Source organism: Nicotiana tomentosiformis, chromosome 6, assembly GCF_000390325.3.
Source record: "Nicotiana tomentosiformis chromosome 6, ASM39032v3, whole genome shotgun sequence".
NCBI lineage: Eukaryota > Viridiplantae > Streptophyta > Magnoliopsida > Solanales > Solanaceae > Nicotiana > Nicotiana tomentosiformis.
This window is the reverse complement of record NC_090817.1, coordinates 95758079-95778994: the sequence shown is the minus strand read 5'-3', so window position 1 is coordinate 95778994 and position 20916 is coordinate 95758079. Positions and strand designations below refer to the sequence as shown.

The 20916-nt window shown below is 40.2% G+C and overlaps 1 protein-coding gene and 1 long non-coding RNA gene across 2 annotated transcripts; one reads left to right on the top strand and one right to left on the bottom strand.

Annotated features, from left to right (window-relative positions):
• Positions 1-9963: 9963 nt before the first annotated feature.
• Positions 9964-11629, bottom strand: LOC138894983 (uncharacterized). Its single transcript, XR_011409168.1, has 2 exons — positions 11477-11629; positions 9964-11070 (listed from the first exon to the last, which is right to left on the bottom strand). It is a non-coding gene; the product is annotated as an uncharacterized lncRNA (long non-coding RNA).
• Positions 11630-17908: 6279 nt separating this feature from the next.
• LOC138894447 (uncharacterized) lies at positions 17909-19929 on the top strand. The gene is made up of 2 exons (XM_070179143.1): positions 17909-18529; positions 19891-19929. Exons 1-2 carry the CDS (start codon positions 17909-17911, stop codon positions 19927-19929), a joined length of 660 nt encoding a protein of 219 aa, XP_070035244.1.
• Positions 19930-20916: the final 987 nt, after the last annotated feature.

Sequence of the window (20916 nt, the reverse complement as noted above, 5' to 3'; positions counted from 1 at the left end):
CATTACCTGTATATGTTATAGCGGCTCACCGGATTCCAACCAGCGGAGGAGACTGCATTGAGTGGGGCCAGTCGTTTGCAGCTGACGCCTGTCCAATATCATCTAGAGGCGATGGATGCAGAGATTACGGATGATTCACTACCGGAGGTTATCGACCGACACACGAGATTGTTGTTGTTGCTCATGTTTGGTGGTGCACTGTTCCTGAACACTTCAGGAAACCTAGTCAGCTTGAGATTTCTACATCATCTTGAGAGGCTAGATGATTTATCTGGTTATAGTTGGGGCGGTGCAATTGTTCTAGGTTACCTGTATAGGCAGATATGTCGGGCGTGCATGGGCATCTAGAGAGACGTTGCTGGATTTTTACCGCTGCTGCAAGTGAAAACATAGTCAATTCTTTTCATGATTATAACATACATAGTAAAAACATATCTTAAATTTTACGTCCACAATCTATATTAGGTTTGGGCCTGGGAACAGTTCCTGCAGTTCCAACCACCTCTACCACCCATTGCTCCGGATGCACCACCTCCACCATTTCTCCCTTTAGCTTGGAGGTGGGTTGATAGGCGAGGCCACAGACGCGAGGTCGAGGCTCGACATCATCTCCCCTATTACAGGGTTTCGTTGGATTTGCTTGAAGGCATGCAGGTACATTTATTCTTAAGTTTACCTGGCCTGGATTTATATGTGTTGCGTTTACTCACGATTCCTGTGTTTGATTAATAGTTCTTATGGAGGCTACAACGACGCGCTCATAGCTGGTTTGCCCGATTATTGCTCCGACGGCCGAGCTATGTGGAGCTCTTTTGTCCCACTGATATGTCTCGATATTGTTGAGCATCATGCCACCGAGCTAGTCCTTCGCCAGTTTGGTAGACCGTAGCTTGTACCTATTCCGCCCGCTTGTCTTAGGACACATTACCGACGGGATGATCGTTCTAGAGTTAACTAGACACACTTGGACTGGCTATATGCCCAGATTGAGATTTGGGACCATAGGTATGACCTGATTCTGCCACCCCCTCTACCTAAGCGTACGGATGGCGAGCATGAGTATATGGGCTGGTATCACAGTGTTACCCGACTTCTCGTCGGTAATCCCGTTCATCGCGCTAGTGGTCGGTACATTCCATATGCCGGGAGGCATGAGGCACTGGTATGTTATTTGTTATACTTACTTATAACGTTAAATTATCCTTCCATAATTAATATTTAACATGTTATGCAGGCTATTAGCTTACATCAGTTCTACTAGTTGGGACTGCAGATGGTGCAACATATCGGTGAGGGAGCGACAACTTTGCATGAGTATGTCCGAAAGATTACAGATCTGGCTGCCCAAAAATTGAGGCGTGCCCGAGATGATGAGAGATTAGGATACACGGCTGCTTATGTGCCGCCAGAGGAGTGCCATCATGGTCCACTAGTGGAGCCTGAACGTGTTAGACGTGGTAGGTGTGGCCAGAGAGGAGGGGGTGTCCCACAAGGTTATGTCCTGCTGCGTTGCGCAGCTCAATCCCATAAATATCCTCACAATGGACAATTATTACTGAGTGTGAAAGGTATATTTTAGAACAATTAATTCAATAGCATCACGACCCCATGGGTCCTAAAATATCGACACATAACCTAAATATGATCTTTATTACAAGCCTCGGCTCAATTCCTCTAACACGTACCACATGTTCAGATAATAACATAATTCTTTAATTTTACAACTTCACATGATTTATTCAAGACACAATTTCTGTAGTGCACGTCTACATGTTCGTCACCTATCGTGTGTGTCACCTTCAACAATTCATATCATACCAAATTCGGGAATTCATACCCTTAGAACCAAGTTTAGAAGTGTTACTTACCTCAAACCGTGTAATTCTTTACTCTGGTATGCTTTTTCCTCGTGAATTTGCCTCCAAACACCTTGAATCTAGAGACAATTATTTCGTTTCAGTCAATAAAATTTATTGGAATTAATTTCATAAGAAAATGCTAATTTTCCATAAAAATCCGAAATTTAGCTCAAAATTTGCCCGTGGGGCCCACGTCTCAGAATCCGATAAAACTCAAAACATCCGAACCCCCATTCAACCACGACTCCAACCATATAAATTTTACTCAAATCTGACATCAACTCGATGCTCAAATCTCCAAATTAAACCAAGAGGGTTTTCACAATTTTCCAACTAAAGTCACCAATTAAATGTTAAACACAACCATGGATTCGGGTAATTTAATCAATATTGAGTTATGAACACTTACCTTATTGTTTTCCTTGAAAATCTCCCGAAAATTGCCTTTTTCCGAGCTCAAATCCGTCAAAAATAGAAAATGGGACTAAGTCCAATTTTCAGAACTTAAATCTGCTGCCCAATCATTTACCCTATGCGATAGCGGCCAAACACCAGCAATCGGGAAGAACAAAATTTCTCTAGCCTTTTTATACTCTATGCGATCGCGGCCATTTTCCCGCGATCGCGAAGAACAAATTCCCCAACAGCCTTTTCCAATTTCTTCCGGACAGCCTCTAGTATAACGGTCATAACCTTTTGTACAAAACTCCAAATGACAAATGGTTTACATTTTTGAAAACTAGAAACAAAGAGCTACAACTTTCTTTTTGGATCACCTCCCAATTCCTTATAGATTGCGAGATATAAGCTTCTAAAGTTGGGTCAGTGCAACAGATAATTTCCTCTACGCGATCGCGAAAGGCCTTCCGCGATCGCGATTCACTGGCCTTTTCCCCCCATTTTGTGCTTCTCTATCGCGGCCAATTCCCCCCAATCGCATAGCACACTGCTGTAGCCAAAAACCAACAGCTTTAAATGGCCCTGAAATGGTCCGAAACTACCCCGAAACTCACTCGATCCCCTCCGGGACCTCAACCAAATACGCCATCAAGTCCCAAAATATCATACGAACTTAGTCGAAGCCTCGAATCACATCAAACAACGCTAAAACCACAAATCGCACCTCAATTCAAGCCTAATAAACTTTGAACTTTCAAATTCTATATCTTATGTCGAAATACAACAAATCAATCCGGAATGACTTCAAATTTTTCACACAAGTCATAAATGACATAACGAAACTATTCCAATTTCCAGAATCGTATTCCGACCTCGATATCAAAAAGTCAACCCTCCAGTCAAACTTTCCAAAAATTTAACTTTCGGCATTTCAAGCCTAATTCCACTGCGGACCTCCAAATTTTTTTTCGGACACACACCTAAGTCCAAAATCACCATACGGAGCTATTGGAATCACCAAAACTCTATTCCGGGGTCGTTTACACATAAGTCACCATCCGGTCAAATATTTCAATGTAAGCTTCCAACATGAAATTTATTCTTCCAAGCTAACTCTGAAATACCTTAAAACCAAAACCGACAATTCACACAAGTCATAATACCTCGTAGGAAGTAATTTAAGACTTCAAATAGTTGAAAGGAGCGTAAATGCTCAAAACGACTGGTCGGGTTGTTACAATCTCCCCCACTTAAATATACGTTCGTTCTCGAAACAACCAAGAGTTGTTCTTAACCTTCAAATCTCTATTCCACCTTACCACACACATACCCGGGGTGATCTCACGTCACCCTATTCTATATAAATTGTATAGGCTTGACAACACAACATAACTGAAAATCATTAATTTTACCGTAGCCTAGAGAAACTTTATACTTCAATTTCCAACATTCAGAATTTCTTTTCAAGACCCGAATCTCACATCAACACGCTGTATGAGTTTGAATACGCTGTACCAAACCATAATCATAAACCAAGATATAATCACGTAACATACTACACAACGCGCATGCTCGCAACACCAATTTCGATCACAATAACTACTCTAAACTAACCCGGTAATAGTATTAAACTCCATATCAAGTCAAACCCCATTCCAAAACCTTTGTACACTGCTGATATTTAAAGAAACTCATGGAATCTCATAATCAATTATTAGATTAATAAGTCATGGAGCTCTCTCGCCCCAACCCGAACCATAATCACTTTCTAAGCCGACTTTCGATATTATCCTTCCGAATATACGATAATCAAACCTGATAGTACCCATTCTAGGCCTAATGACCTTACATTATTAAACATAATTATCCCACTGACATGCCACACCAATATAACTCAAGCCACAACTGTACAACTTGTACCCAAAATGGAAGATGTCTCAAAGTAGAGAACCGTATTGCAAGTTCAACAAGCACCACCACAACTTCAATGCTATAAGCTCATTATATATAGTAGAACTAATATACACGAACTTAATAAGAGTAACCAGCTCTTCTAGAGCTCACATTATCATCAGTCGCACAGACAACTCACATACTATAGTATCAATATCTGGACCCGCATGGACAACTCACGTGACAATAATATAAGTATATGGATCCGCACGGATAACTCACGTGCCAATAACATAAATCCGCCTGGCATGGTCACAGGCCTCCAGTCCCAGCATATCATACAGGAGCAATTAAACAAGTACACATGAATCACTCTAACTGATCCCAGCTCCAGTACTAGAATGACTAACACATCTTCTATTTATGATCTTCCCATAAGGAATACTTTCATAATTCTTCCATGGCAATAATTTAAATATCAACAGTCTATCAACCAGGTGAGTACTGCAATACCAATGAACATTCGTATGTCAAAACACAATGTTCCTTTTGAAATGCGCACCCTTCTTAGGGATTACCAAACGATTATAACATTCATCTAAATATCTAAATCTAACCATTCTGTCCAAAATTTGTGATCTTCCTTTCAAGAATGAACTGCCACCTTGCGCATGTAAATCTAAATCCCGCACACCACACCACATCTATCATGTGAAAGGCATAAGAATCTCATTATAAACTCTAAGTCACCAGCAAATTACATACCTTATTAGTTAGAAACCTCTCTCTTGCTTCTTTCCAGGAGGAAATCACAATACACAACACGTTCCATACACCGGTAGAAAATATCTGGTTCAAACCATGGTAGAATCCATCATGAATACTTTAAAATCTATTTGCACATAACCAAGATATCAGAACTAAATTTTTCTAACTCCACCAAACCACGTAGGTCATCAAAACCCAAGAATATTGACACCAAAACATCTGTAGCGTCTCACCACGTCATAATTACCCCTATAAATACCACAACTGAAACACCCACTCTAAAAATACCTTATTTGAGTCTAAGGCCGTTTCATTCACCTTTCTGATACTGAAATATAAAATCCATAATGATATACAAAAATGCCACAAGTCTCGACACCATCCAACTTAAATCTCAGATTTATCCATAAACAAATTCGCCAAAAATTCTCAATTGTTACATATTAATCTCGAATCCATTAGAACTTTCCCGAGAGTCATCCCCTTTGTTCAAATCCACATTACACCGCCCAAATGGGCCAAAATACACGTGCCACATTAGCACAACAACACTAAAAGAAGTAACTCTACTTTAATACCACCTATCAAATTCATACTCCATGAGCGCTACATCATTCACAAATAACAACTCACTCATCCCACGATTTCTTTTTTCATATACTCATAAAGCTCAATATAACCCGTATCCAGAAATTTCCTTACTCGGATCATTCTCGAACTCCACCTCTTCAAGTCATCACTGATTCCCAAGTATACTTCAGACCAAACAAAAAATTTGACACATAACCATGAATTGAATTGTCAATAGCAGGTTCCCCCACTTGGATCAAATCCATAGATTAAAATACTTGATAACTCACAATACCCATACTTTATTACTGCCTTAATACCGCAGTCAGTTCAACAAAAAATTTTCTCAAGCTCAAGACACACCAACCATAAAATACCTCAATCATCCACTAATCTCGCATTCTTTCTCTTAACACTCAAGTAAACTTTCTCAACTAGATTCAAATTCAAGTCTCAACACATACACCCCGCTGGCAGAAAAGAAACTCTCTATTCACATCATAAGGAACACACTTGCATAAATTACTGCGTAGGAGATAACCTACCTGCTTAGTCTCAAATTGGCTTCTTGTTATACCCTTTCGCATCCACAATTACTATAAAATAACTTAATCTTTATGAGTCCAAACTCATTAAACCACACACGAGAATTTAATTTTCCCCAAAATTTAACAACGTGAAAGATCTTTCAAAACATTCACACTCGAGATTGTACGTCACATCAAAACAAAAATAAAGCACCCAATGGCCTTCCTTTACATTTCAAGGAAACACTTCTCGTCATATCCAAATCGTCTTAACATATCCCGTAGTTACATCATACTCATCACAAATCCATTCCACTGCCCATCGAGCTACAAATTTCACTCATAGGGACATTACCGGACATATGAGTCCAAATGTACAGGTTACAACTGAAGCTACCAAGCCTAAGTTGCAGTTTAAGCCTGGCCTCAAGTTCTCCAGACTGGCCCATCAAAAAAACACATAATACTCATCTCGAACCTCGATCATGGAATCACAAGCCAACGATACACAGCTGATACCGAGCGCTCATATGCGCATATGAAATGCGTGGAAGGAATTCAAAGAGTTATGTTTCAAGCTGAATCAATTCCGCACGATAGAATACAAGAAAGTGAAATTTTCCTAAGGGTTCGGCAACCTCTCAAAGATAAGTACAGACATCTCTGTACTGATCCGTAAGACTCTACTAAACCTGCTCATGACCCGTGAGACCTATGTCACCAAAAGCTCTGATACCAACTTGTCACGACTCAAAATCTCACCTGTCGTGATGGCGCCTATCTCAATACTAGGCAAGCCAAATATCCCAATAAACCACCATTTCTGTTAAATTTGAAAAAAAAACAAAATAATTAAATTTAGTGGAAGAAATCTCAAAATTTCAAATATATCACTCCCAAAACCCGGTGTCACTGGGTACATGATCATCTAATATGAATACAATGTTTGACTAATAAAAACCACTGCCTGAAAGTAGAGAACAGTACAATAACTGAAGGAAAGAGAGACAAGGTCAGCGGACGCCAAACAACTACCTTGATAGTCTCCAACTAATAGTACTCTAAAATCTAACAATCTCCGTGTCTGAAAGTACCTGGAACTGCACACGAGATGCAAAGTATAGTATGAGTACAACTAACTCAATAAGTAACAAGACTAACCTTTGAGCTGAAAGAAATGATGAGCTTCACAGGTACAGTCCAGTAAAATAATGGTACAGAAATGTAGGCATGCTTTCAGGTTCAACAGATAAACTCAGTACAAATGAAATAGATCAATACTTCATGATGTAAGAAAGATGACATTTCAGTAGCAAGACCTCCTGTAGATATTGGTCACCAATTATTCGGTCACTCGGTACAGTTTATGGCCAGTCCAGCCCTAGGGTGTTCCAACCCATATATATACACACATCGACTGACACCAGTCATGCAGTACTGTATAAGGCCAATCCAGCCCTGGGGTAATTTACCCCCAAATGCAAATGATACGAACAAGATCCATATCCACGTAAATTCATTACAATAAAAATAAGTAAGGCAAGTCCATGCCCTGGGAAATATCCATCCCAAATAAATATATAAGCAGTAAATAAGGAAAGTCCATGCCCTGGGAAATCTATCCCGAATATATATAATCTTCGACGCTCACTAGGGGGCAGCCCCGATCCAAACAATAGTAAATCCACTAAGGCCTGCTGCAGGTGGGCAACCCCGATCCATAAAATAGTAAAGCCAATAAGGTCTGATACAGGCGGGCAACCCCGATCCAGAAAATAGTAAAGCCAATAAGGCCTGCTGCAGGCAGGAAGCCCCAATCCATAAAATAGTAAAGCCAATAAGGCCTGCTGCAGGCGGGCAGCCCCGAACCAGAAAATAGTAAAGCCAATAAGGCATACTGCAGGCGGGCGCCCCGATCCAGAACAATAATAATGTATAAAGCCATTCTGGCCTGCTGCAGGAGGGCAGCCCCGATCCATTTAATAATAACATATATAAAGCCTAATGGCCTGCTGCGTTGCGCAGTTCAATCCCATAAATATCTTCACAATAGACAATTATTACTGAGTGTGAAAGGTATATTTTAGAATAATTAATTCAATAGCATCACGACCCCATGGGTCCTAAAATATCGGCACATAACCTAAACATGATCTTTATTACAAGCCTCAGCTCAATTTCTCTAACACGTGCCACATGTTCAGATAATAACATGATTATTTAATTTTACAACTTCACATGATTTATTCAAGACACAATTTCTATGGTGCACGTCTACATGTTTGTCACCTATCGTGTGTGTCACTTTCAACAATTCATATCATACCAAATTCGGGGATTCATACCCTCAGAACTAAGTTTAGAAGTGTTACTTACCTCAAACCGTGTAATTCTTTACTCTGGTATGCTTTTTCCTCGTGAATTTGCCTCCAAACTCCTTGAATCTAGCGACAATTATTTCATTTCAGTCAATAAAATTTATTGGAATTAATTCCATAAGAAAATGCTAATTTTCCATAAAAATTCGAAATTTAGCTAAACATTTGCCCGTGGGGCCCACGTCTCAGAATCTGATAAAACTCAAAACATTTGAACCCCCGTTCAACCACGACTCCAACCATATAAATTTTACTCAAATCCGACATCAACTCGACCCTCAAATTTCCAAATTAAACCAAGAGGGTTTTCACAATTCTCTAACTTAATTCACCAATTAAATATTACAAACAACCATGGATTCAGGTAATTTAACTAATATTGAGTTAAGAACACTTATCCCGTTATTTTCCTTGAACATCTCCCGAAAATCGCCTCTTCCCGAGCTCAAATCCGTCAAAAATGGAAAATTGGACTAAGTCCTATTTTCAGAACTTAAATCTATTGCCCAGTCATTTACCCTATGCGATCGCGGAAAATCACCCGCGATCGCGAAGCACATAATTCCTCTACCCTTTTTTTTACTCTATGCAATCGCGGCCATTCTCCCGCGATCGCGAGTAACAAATTCCCCAACAGCCTTGTCCAACTTCTTCCGGACAACCTCTAGTATAATGGTCATAACCTTTTGTACAAAATTCTAAATGACAAATGGTTTATATTTCTGAAAACTAGACACAAAGGGCTACAACTTTCAGTTTTGGATTATCTCCCAATTCCTTATAGATTGCGAGATATAAGCTTTCAAAGTTGGGTCAGTGCAGCAGATAATTTCCTCTACGCGATCGCGAAAGGCCTTCCGCGATCGCGATTCACTGGCCATTTTCCCCCATTTTGTGCTTGGCTATCACGGCCAATTCTACGCGATCGCATAGCATACTGCTGTAGCCAAAACCCAGCAACTTTAAATGGCCCAGAAATGGTCCGAAACCACCCCGAAACTCAGTCCCCGGGACCTCAACCAAATACACCATCAAGTCCCAAATTATCATACGAACTTAGTCGAAGCCTCGAATCACATAAAAAACGCTAAAACCACGAATCGCACCTCAATTCAAGCCTAATGAACTTTGAACTTTCTAATTCTATATCTTAAGCCGAAGTACAACAAATTAATCCGGAATGACTTCAAATTTTTCACACAAGTCATAAATGACATAACAAAGCTATTTTCAAAATCGGATTCTGACCTCGATATAAAAATGTCAATCCCCCGGTCAAACTTCTCAAAAATTTAACTTTCGGCATTTCAAGCCTAATTCACTATGGACCTCCAAATAATTTTTCGAACATACACCTAAGTCCAAAATCACCATATGGAGCTATTGGAATCATCAAAGCTCTATTCCGGGGTCGTTTACACATAAGTCACCATCTGGTCAAATATTTCAACGTAAGCTTCTAACATGAAATTTTTTCTTCCAAGCTAACTCTGAAATACCTTAAAACCAAAACCGACAATTTACACACGTTATAATATCTCGTAGGAAGTTATTCAGGACTTTAAATAGTTGAAAGGAGCGTAAATGCTCAAAACAATCGGTCGGATCGTTACAACTATACATTCACATGATCTCCAAATTTGGAGATATTCCAATTCATATTTGATTTTATGACATGAAGATATCTTCTATCAATGAATGAAGATGTGACAGCATTGTTATAATAATTCCAATTCTTACAATCATGGATGGAATTATACGTTTTTATCTGAAAAGCGCTATCCTTATACATGTTAGAAGCCATAATCTCCCAATTGTAATCCGGTTTCACACATTTTGCTCTTGTCCTTTATCTATCATTCTTGCACCATTCTATATACAACAACAACAACCCAGTATAATTTTACAAGTAGGATCTGGGGAGGGTAGTGTGTACGCAGACCTTACTACTACCCTGGGGTAGAGAGATTATTTTCGATAGACCCTCGGCTCCCTCCCTCCAAGAACTCCCCACCTTGCTCTTGGGGTGACTCGAACTCACAACCTCTTGGTTGAAAGTGGAGGGTGCTCACCACTAAAGCAACTCACTCTTATCCTTTCACCATTCTATATACTTTCCTTGATTAACTTCATGATTAGTCACAACATTCTTGAACTCCTTTTTATTTTCGAATGTCATTTCGAGTGCTAAGACGAGATGTAACATGTCTGTTTTTGAATTGAACTTAGGAAAGTTTAAACTGTCAGAATCAGAATCACTTTCCAAGCTCTTAAACCCCTCAGAGTTAACACAATCAGAATCTCCTTCTGTCGCTATTTTGTCATTCATTGAAAGTTGCCTCAACATCCACTCCGATATAAGAGTCTAAATGTTCAAAGAAAACCTCCATTATCCTATATACATGGATATTCGTAGATACCAAATAAGCTTCCAGGTCGATTGAAATAAGTCTCATTCTCTCACTGAACCTATCTACTTATGCCAAAATGCGACTGAATCATTATCATATCCATATATCGCAGTCATAGTCTTGAATTTTGATAGCTGCATTTCTGAAATATCAACATAGTCGATAAACTGTACAAGACCCCCAACATAATGTCTTCGAGAATAGTTCTTCATAACACCGTTGTGGTTTACTTTGATGCTAATCTTTGATGCATCTTGTATATGGTCTGATAAACAAAACAGAGGAAGAAAGATTTATTTTTCTATTCATATCAGCTAGTATATTTTACTATATTATAAAAATATAAAATGCAAGATTCAAGTATACACTTAAAAACATAACTTTTTGACCATTCCCAGCAATACAAAAAGCACATAAAGATGGAGACACATCTGTAGAAATAAACTAATAAAAAGCACTATTGAGATTTCTAGCAATACATCTAAAATTATTCTAGCAATAAACAAAAGAACTAAAGATGTAAAGAATCTAATATAGGTTATAAAGCTAAAAAAAATAGAGACGAGAGTAAATTCACATAGAGATTTCATCAAATCACCAACAGAGAAATACATCTGAAAATATTCTTCAACACTAAACAAAGCCCTGCATCACTAATACTGAAAACTCACCATAAAGAGGAGTTGTACCACCTTCAATTCGTATGATCATTGTCCTAGATGCCTTTCACTAAACCACACTTGGTAGATTTGAGGTTAAGGCTTTTTTTAGAAGAGTAATTTTGGGGGAAAAAGAAACGGGGAGAGAGAAAGAATTGGGGGAAGACCGACTTTTTAACGTTTTGAAGGTCACGTGAGGCTGAAGTGGGCTAGCTATTAAAATAAACTGATAGTGCGTTAAAAGTAGACGGAGACCAAAATTGATAAGTTTTTGAATACTTAAAGGACTTAAAACGGGTAAGTGCATATTTAAGGGACTATCATAAACCTACTCTTAGGACCCGTTTGGCCATAGATTTTACCAAAATAAAATTGGGTTTTATTTGGCAAACACATGTTTGGCCAGAAATTTTGCCTATATTTTGGCCAAATCTCAAATCTCAAATCCCAAATCCCAAATCCCAAAACCAACTCAATAGCTGATTTTGGGCCAAAATATCACTATTATATTTTTTAAAAATTGGCACAAACTTTTATATTTTATAAAAGAGCCCACCAGTTATTATTTTATAACGATGTTGCTTCGTCTTCCGGTCATCTGATAGTGTATCATGTAGTTCATTATAAAAAGGATAATTTTGTATCAAATTTATTTATGTTCAGGACTATGATTTGCGATAATATAATGAATGTTATTGATAATGGTACTGTTGGATATTTGTAATAATTTTTAGAACTTGTGGTATAAGTCATCTTTCACAAACCAAACTTCACCCAAAACAGATGTCCAAACACATTTTCATCTTCAAACCAAACTTCACCCAAATCAGATTTTTCAAAATAAATTTGGGAATCTATGGCCAAACGCTAGCTTAAAGATAAGGGACGATTTATGTCATTTTCTCTTTTAAATACTCGAAAACTCGTTTCATTACCCTCCAATGGGTTTGGTTGGGATTATTTATGTAAAAATTCGATTTACTTATTGTACAAGCTATATCAGGTCGTATACAATTTATGATGTACATAAAACTTCCCAACACTCGGGCATAATCCAATTAAGATCTGCTCTGATCAATATTCTTTGTAAGAGCAACATTTACATCAATTTGGACTTTGCAACCTTGAAATCTAATTACTTAAATTTTTCAAGTACCATTTTAACGTAATATGATCGAGACAATGCCAGACCTTGAGAAGTCCTATGGATTTTAATTTCTAGAATTAAATCAGCAACTCTTAAATCTTTCATATCAAACTCTCTAGCAAGCATATGTTTGGTAGCATATATATATCTATAATGTATTTGCTCATTATTAACATGTCATCAACATATAAACAAACAATGACTATGTGATTTGGAGCGTTCTTAATGTAAACATATTTATCACACTCATTAATCTTAAATCCATTTGCCAACATAGTTTGGTCAAAATTTGCATACCATTGTTTGAGTGCTTATTTCAATCCGTAAAGTGATTTAACAAGCAAGCACACCTTCTTTTCTTTCCCGGAAATCACAAACCCTTCAAATTATTCCATAATTGTTTTCCAGAAAAGGCAGGGTGTTCTGGGCACATCTATTTACTATTTCAGTAACAGAAGTAGAGGAAAAGGAGAGGATACCTGCAGTTATCAATGTAGTATTGGAGAACTATGCAGATGTGTTCCATGAACTTACCACACTTCCACCAAAGAGGCAGCATGACCATTTCATACCACTAAAACCTGAGGCAAGACCATTAAGTATCAGACCTTATAGATATATGTTTTTTCAAAAAAATGAAATTAAAAAGCAAGTGAAAGACATGTTGAACAATGAAATAATTCCAGCTAGCCATTCCCCATTTCATCCCCTGTTTTGTTGGTTAAGAAGAAAGTTGGAACTTAGAGAATTTGTGTGTATTATAGGAATTTGAACAAAATAATTTTTAAGGATAAGTTCCCTATAAGTATACCACTTATGGATGACTTATTAGATGAATTAAATGGGGTCATTCATGTTCTCTAAAATAGATCTCAGGACTGGCTATCACCAAAATAGGATGAGTGCAGAAGATGTATATAAGACAACCTTTAGAAGTTACCTAGGGAATTATGAAATTAAGGTTATGCCCTTTGGTTTAACAAATTCCCCAGCCAGCTTCCAGAGCCTTCTAAACCATGTTTTCAAGGTTCACCTAAGGCAATTTGCGTTGGTTTTTTATATGATATCCTAGTCTATAGTGCTTCGGTCCAGGAACATATTGGTCACCTTGGTCAGGTGCTAGATATCCTAAAAAATAAACAAATCTATGCCAAAAGATCTAAATGTTCTTATGGTCATAGTCAGGTGGAGTATCTAGGCCATATCATCATAGGTGAAAGTGTTTCTACTAGTCCTACTAAGATTGAATCCAGGGTGTACTGGCCTACTCCAAGGTCAATGATGAAAAGGAAAAATCTAGGTTAAATTTGTATATCACAAGAATGAGTTACTTACATTGGATGGTATCGGGACATGCAGTAATTCTGTTTGACTATGGATTCTATATTTCAGTATAAAAAAGGAAAGAGGAACAATTTTAAATTCGCATAAGGTATTTTCAGAGTGAGTATTACGGTTGGGGTATTTATGAAGGTGCTTATGGGCCTTAGGGCGATGTGGTTTTATGTTAGGATGTCTTGTAGTGAGCTTTGGGTAAGGATAGTTGTGTTTTGACAAGGAGAAATGTCAACTTGAGTGTAATTCAGAAGAAACTCGGAGAAAATAGGACAAATGGGTAACATGCTGGATCAGTATGGTGGTATGCTCGGTTATTTTGGTTCTTATGATGAGGTGGGGCTTTACGGGTATTTTGTGGCAATACTCTCGGATTTGGAAACCTGTGTGGCTTGGTGAAGTTAGAGGAATTCAGCTATGATAGCTTGGTTATATAGACTCTATATTCACCAGCCAATTCTGGCAACAACTCTTCAAGTCTTTGGGAACCAAATTAAACATGATTACTGCCTATTATCCCCAATCAGATGGACAAATTAAAAGACTGAACATGTGCTTAGAGACTTATTTATGAGCTATGGTATTCTCTCATACCAGACAATGGTTCAAATGGTTACCGTTGGCGGAATGGTGGTACAATACCAACCACCATAACTCTCAAAAGACGACTCCTTTAGAAGCCTTATGTGGGTTCTCACCACACACATTCCACTTGGCTCCCTTCCTCACTCGACTCATGATGCAGCTGGAGGTTGCATTGCCCAGGGGAATGACTTTGTAACCAATGACCTATGACTTTGCATAGTCTAGATTCTCCTTTTAATAATGTTTGAATACTCTCCTTTTAATATAATATGCATATAAATTATAACTTTGTAACCAATGACCTATGATCAAATAGCAATGAGCAAATGACTATTCGTAGATTTGATATATTTTACGGCAAACACACGCATGAAGTTATATTTCTAATTTAAAATAAAATATGTTTTAGAATATGTAATTTCCAATATATAGAAATTATTATTTTCTTAAAAAATATAAATAATTTCTCTCTCTTTTTTGTTCATTATAACTTATCATTATTGTATTATTCATTATTTAGTATTTTTATATTTTCATGTGACTTTTATTTGTTCGCTATTTGACCAAAGTTATAATACTCAAAATAACCAGTCGGGTCATTACATTCTCCCCCACTTAAACATACGTTCGTCCTCGAACATGCCAGGAGTTGTTTCCAAGCCATCAAATCACTATTCCATCTTACCACGCACGTACCCGGGGTTGATCCTGCATCATCCTATTCTATATAGGCCTAACAATATAACATAATTGAAAATCATTAATTTAACCTTAGCCCAAAACTTGGATCCAAATTTCTAACATCCAGAATTCTTTTCAAGACCCGAATCTCACATCTACACACTATATAAGCCTGAACAAGCTGTATCCAGCCATAACTATAATCCTAGATATAATCACATAACATACTACACAACTCACATACTCGTAGCACCATTTCTGATCACAATAACTACTCAAAACCAACCAAGTGATCGGCGTGCGGGCGTGCACGGTGAGAATTGTGACCTGGTTGATTCCAGGGCACTGTGTAGTGATAATACTTTGTTGATATCCATGTTTTCATCATGTGACAAAGTAATTGAGCTGTCAATCATGCTAGATATCATGTTTAACTGTCACTTTACTAGTTTTATTGATATTTCGTACTCAGTCATATATATATATCCATTTCATATCATATCTCAATCTCAGTTGATATTTATTGATTCATCATATTACTGTTTCGGGCTAGTTTTTATGATATTTTGAGCACGTGAGTGAGACTGGAGAGAGTGATGACTGAGTGAGGCTGAGAGCCTGATTATGAGTGACAATTACGGGATCGGGCTACACGTCGCAGCGGTTATATTGATGTTATGATAGCGCTTGGGCTGTAGGAGCTCCTTCGGAGTCTGTAACACACCCCAGTGAGCGCGATTGATATTGTTGAGGGATGAATCTTTCATGAGCATGGATCTTGACCGAAGTACTTGATACCTGGAGATGGATATTCTCCACAGGGCTGGATTGGCCTTTCTCGGTACTGGTTGACTTATAGTTAGTGATGTATATGTTTCGGGATGGATCTTCCCTGTGCCGTATGAGCCATATACAGTACCGAGTGGTTGAGCATTCGAGAGTATGAGCACATGAGGTTTCCAACATGGTGAATCACATACAGTATGTGCATTGGCATGTAGAGATAGCAGGGTTATATTCCTTACACTGTTCGGATCTGCTTTACTTTATTATTTTGAGTTGCCTATTTAATTTGAAAGCATGCCTACGTTTCTGCAAAGTTATTTCCATTTTATGTATACTGGTTGAGTTCGTCACTACCTTTCAGTCGAGGTAGCTACATGGCGTTCGCGAGCCTTGATTCTCCTTCCTTATTCTATCTGTATTTACAGTTTTATTCTCTAGATACTGTAGTGGGTTGTATTCTAGTTTTAGACGCTCATGTACTTAGTGACACCCCGGTTTTGGGATGGATTGTATCGTATTTTTGATAAATTCTATTTTGAAAAGGTTTTTCTTTAATATTAATTGTTCTGCCGTTATCTTTTTTAAAAGTGTTTTACTGTGTTAGAAATGTTGAGTGTTGGCTTGCCTAGTTCCACGATAGGCGCCATCACGACGGTTGTTTTTGGGTCGTGACAAGTTGGTATCAGAGCCTAGGTTACATAGGTCTCATGAGTCATGAGCAGGTTTAGTAGAGTCTTCAGAGGCTGCAGAAACCTTAGGAAAACTTCACATTCTTGAATTCTTGTCATGTGAATCTGTTGATTCTGGTAACTAAACTTCTGTTATTTCATTCTCTCACAGAACGTGAGGATACGTACCACTGGGCAGGATGGGAAGCCACCAGTACCACCAGCTAGGGCCGCGAGAGACCGAAGTCGCGGTAGAGGCTGCGGTAGGGGCAGAGGTGTAGCCCGCACAGTAGCTAGGGAAATACCTGCGGATCCACCAGTTGCCCCAGATCAGGATCATGTCCAAGTTATGGGTGCACTAGCGGGACCAGCTCAGGCACCAACTGTGCCCATATGATTCCAGGCCTTCAGGAGGCCTTAGCTCAGATTCTGACTATGTGCACCGGTCTTGCTCAGGCGATATCTGTTTTGACGGCAACATCCACTTCTCAGGCTCAGGGAGGCACTTAGACTCCCACCGCCCGTACACCAGGGTAGGTGATGCATGGACTCCAGACACCGGGGGCACCACCAGCCCAGCCAGTCGCAACTGCTTATGACTATGTGGTTCCTGCTATGCCTGAGGATGAGCAGCATAGATTGGAGAGGTTTGGGAGGCTCCAGCCTCCATCTTTTAGCGGTACAGAGAGAGAGGATGCATATGGATTCTTGGATAGGTGTCAAAGGATACTCCGTACAACAAGTATTCTAGAGACCAGTGGGGTCTCGTTCACTACTTTTCAGTTCTCTAGGGCTTCCTTCAGTTGGTGGAAGGCTTACGAGAGGCGTAGGCCTGTCGGCGCAACACCCCTTACCTGGCAACGGTTCTCTATTCTCTTTCTAGAGAAGTTTGTGCCTCAGTCCCGCAAAGAGGAGCTACGCAGGCAGTTTGAGCAGCTTTGTCAGTGTGATTTGTCCGTGACACAGTATGAGTTGAGGTTCTCGGAGTTGGCCCGACATGCTATCTGGTTTGTTCCCATAGACATGGAGAGGATCAGGAGGTTTATAGATCGCCTCACTTTCCAGCTGTGATTGCTTATGACTAGAGAGAGAGTGTTTGGTGCTTGTTTTGATGAGGTTGTCAACATTTCTTGTCAGATTGAGATGGTTCGCAACTAGAAGCGAGTTGAGAGGGAGGCCAAGAGGCCTCGTGGACAGGGTGGATTTGGCGGTGTTCCTTTTGGGGGTCAGTTCCACCATGGTATGGGTCATCCTTTCAGACATGCTCAGACGGCTCACCCAGTTCACCGTGGTGCATCATCTGGCCATGGGTCACACAATTATCAGCAGGACCAATCGTCATTAAGTGCACTACCATCTCAGAGTTCGTCTCATGCACCATCAGCTCAGGGTTCATCTATGTCAGAACCTTCTAGTAGTTATTTCGGTGCTCGGGGTTCCCTTCAGTCCCCACCTCCATTCGCAAGGAGAGGTTGCTTTGAGTGTGGAGATTTGGGTCATATCAAGAGGTATTGTCCTCACCTTTCAGGAGGGTCATCTCATCAGAGGAGTCAGCCTTCAACTTTAGCACCAGTTGCTTCACCACCCGCCCAGCCAGCTCGGGGTGGAGCTCAGCCAGCTAGGGGTCGCCTGAGAGGGGGAGGCCAATCAGGGGGCATCCAGGCTTGTTTCTATGCTATCTCTGCCAAACTAGATAGCATTGCTTCGGATACTGTGATTACATGTATTGTCTCAGTTTGCCACAGAGATGCCTCTGTATTATTTGACCCTGGTTCCACTTATTCATATGTGTCCTCGCATTTCACTCATTTTCTGCATATGACCCGTGAGTCTCTAGTTTCATTTGTTCATGTATCTACTCAGGTGTGCGATACTATTATTGTGGACCATGTATATCGGCCATGCGTGGTGACTATTGGGAGTCTGGAGACCAGAGTAGATCTTTTGCTGCTTAGTATGGTCGATTTTGATGTGATTTTGGGTATGGATTGGTTGTCCCCATGTCATGCTGTTCTAGATTGTCATGCTAAGACCATGACATTGGCGATGCCGGGGTTGCCGAGGGTTGAGTGGATCGACTCTATAGACTATGTTCCTAGTAGAGTGATTTCATATCTGAAGGCTCAACGGATAGTTGAGAAGGGTTGTCTTTCTTATTTAGCCTTTGTGAGGGATGTTAGTGTAGAGGCCCCTACTATTGACTCTGTTCATGTGGTGTGTGTTTTTCCGGATGTGTTTCCTGCAGACCTACCGGGCATGCCTCCTGACAGGGATATTGACTTCGGTGTTGATTTGGTGCCGGGCACTCAACCCATTTCTTTTCCACCGTATCGTATGGCACCGGCGGAGTTGAAGGAGTTGAAGGAAAAACTTCAGGAAATCCTAGATAAGGGGTTTATTCGGCCTAGCGTGTCACCTTGGGGTGCACCAGTCCTATTTGTAAAGAATAAGGATGGTACCATGAGAATGTGTATTGATTACAGACAGTTGAACAAGGTCACAATCAAGAACAAGTATCATTTGCCACGCATTGATGATCTATTTGACCAACTTCAGGGAGCGAGGGTTTTTTCCAAGATTGATTTTAGGTCAGGGTATCACCAGCTGAAGATTCGGGACATAGATATTCTTAAGACAGCTTTTAGGAACCGATATGTTCATTATGAGTTCCTTGTGATGTCTTTTGGGCTGACCAACGCCCCAGCAGCATTCATGCATCTGATGAACAGTGTGCTTCAACCTTATCTTGACTCGTTCATTATTGTATCCATAGATGACATCCTGGTGTACTCTTGTAGCCAGGAGGAACATGCCCAGCATCTGAGGATTGTGTTACAACGGTTGAGGGAGGAGAAACTTTATGCAAAGTTCTCCAAGTGTGAGTTTTGGCTCAGTTCAGTGGCGTTCTTGGGGCACGTGGTGTCCAGTAAGGGTATTCAGGTGGATTCGAAGAAGATAGAAGTGGTGCAGAGTTAGCCCAGACCGTCCTCAACCACAGAGATTCAGAGTTTTCTTGGTTTGGGGAGCTATTACCGTTGTTTTGTGGAGGGTTTCTTATCTATTGCATCGCCCTTGACCAAATTAACCCAAAAGGCGCCCCATTCAGGTGGTCAGATGAGTGGGAGGAGAGCTTTCAGAAGCTCAAGACTGCTTTGACCACGGCTCCAGTTCTAGTTCTGCCATCAGCTTCTGTTTCTTACACAGTGTATTGTGATGCTTCGCAGATTGGTATTGGGTGTGTTCTGATGCAGGGGGTAGAGTGATTGATAATGCTTTGCCCCAGTTGAAGACCCATGAGAAGAAGTATCATGTCCATGATCTTGAGTTAGTAGATATTGTTCACGCCTTAAAGATTTGGCAGTACTATTTGAACGGTGTTCATTGTGAGATTTACACTAATCACCAGAGTTTGCAGCATCTGTTCAAGCAGAAGGATCTTAACTTGCGTCAATGGAGGTGGTTGGAGCTTCTGAAGGACTATGATATCCCCATTTTGTACCATCTCGGGAAGGCCAATGTGGTGGCCGATGCCTTGTGTCACCGGGTGGAGAGTTTGGGGAGCTTAGCATATCTTCCAGCCGCAGAGAAGCCATTGACGTTTGATGTTCAGGCCTTAGCTAGCCAGTTTTTCATATTGGATATTTCTGAGCCAAGTCGAGTATTGGCTTGCATGGTCTCTCGGTCTTCTCTTTATGATCGTATTAGGGAGCATCAGTATGATGACCCCCATCTGCTTGTCCTCAAGGACAGGGTTCGGCGAGGTAATGCCAGGGATGTGACTATTGGTGATGATGGGGCGTTGAGGATGCATGGCCGGATATGTGTGCCTAATATAGATGGGCTACGAGAGTTGATTCTTGAGGAGGCCCACAACTCGCGGTATTCCATCCTTTCGGGTGCCGTGAAGATGTATCAGGATTTGAGATAACACTATTGGTGGAGGAGGATGAAGAAAGATATTGTTGGGTTTGTAGCTCGGTGTCTCAATTTTCAGCAAGTAAAGTATGAGCATCAGAGACCGGGTGGATTACTTCAGAGGTTAGAGATCCCGAAGTGGATGTGAGAGCAGGTCACCATGGATTTCGTAGCTGGGCTCCCACGGACTTCGAGGAAGTTCGATGCTATTTGGGTGATTGTGGATCGGCTGACCAAGTCTGCACACTTCATTCCAGTTGGTACTACTTATTCTTCAGAGCGGTTGGCTGAGATTTACATCCGAGAGATTGTTCGCCTTCATGGTGTCCCAATTT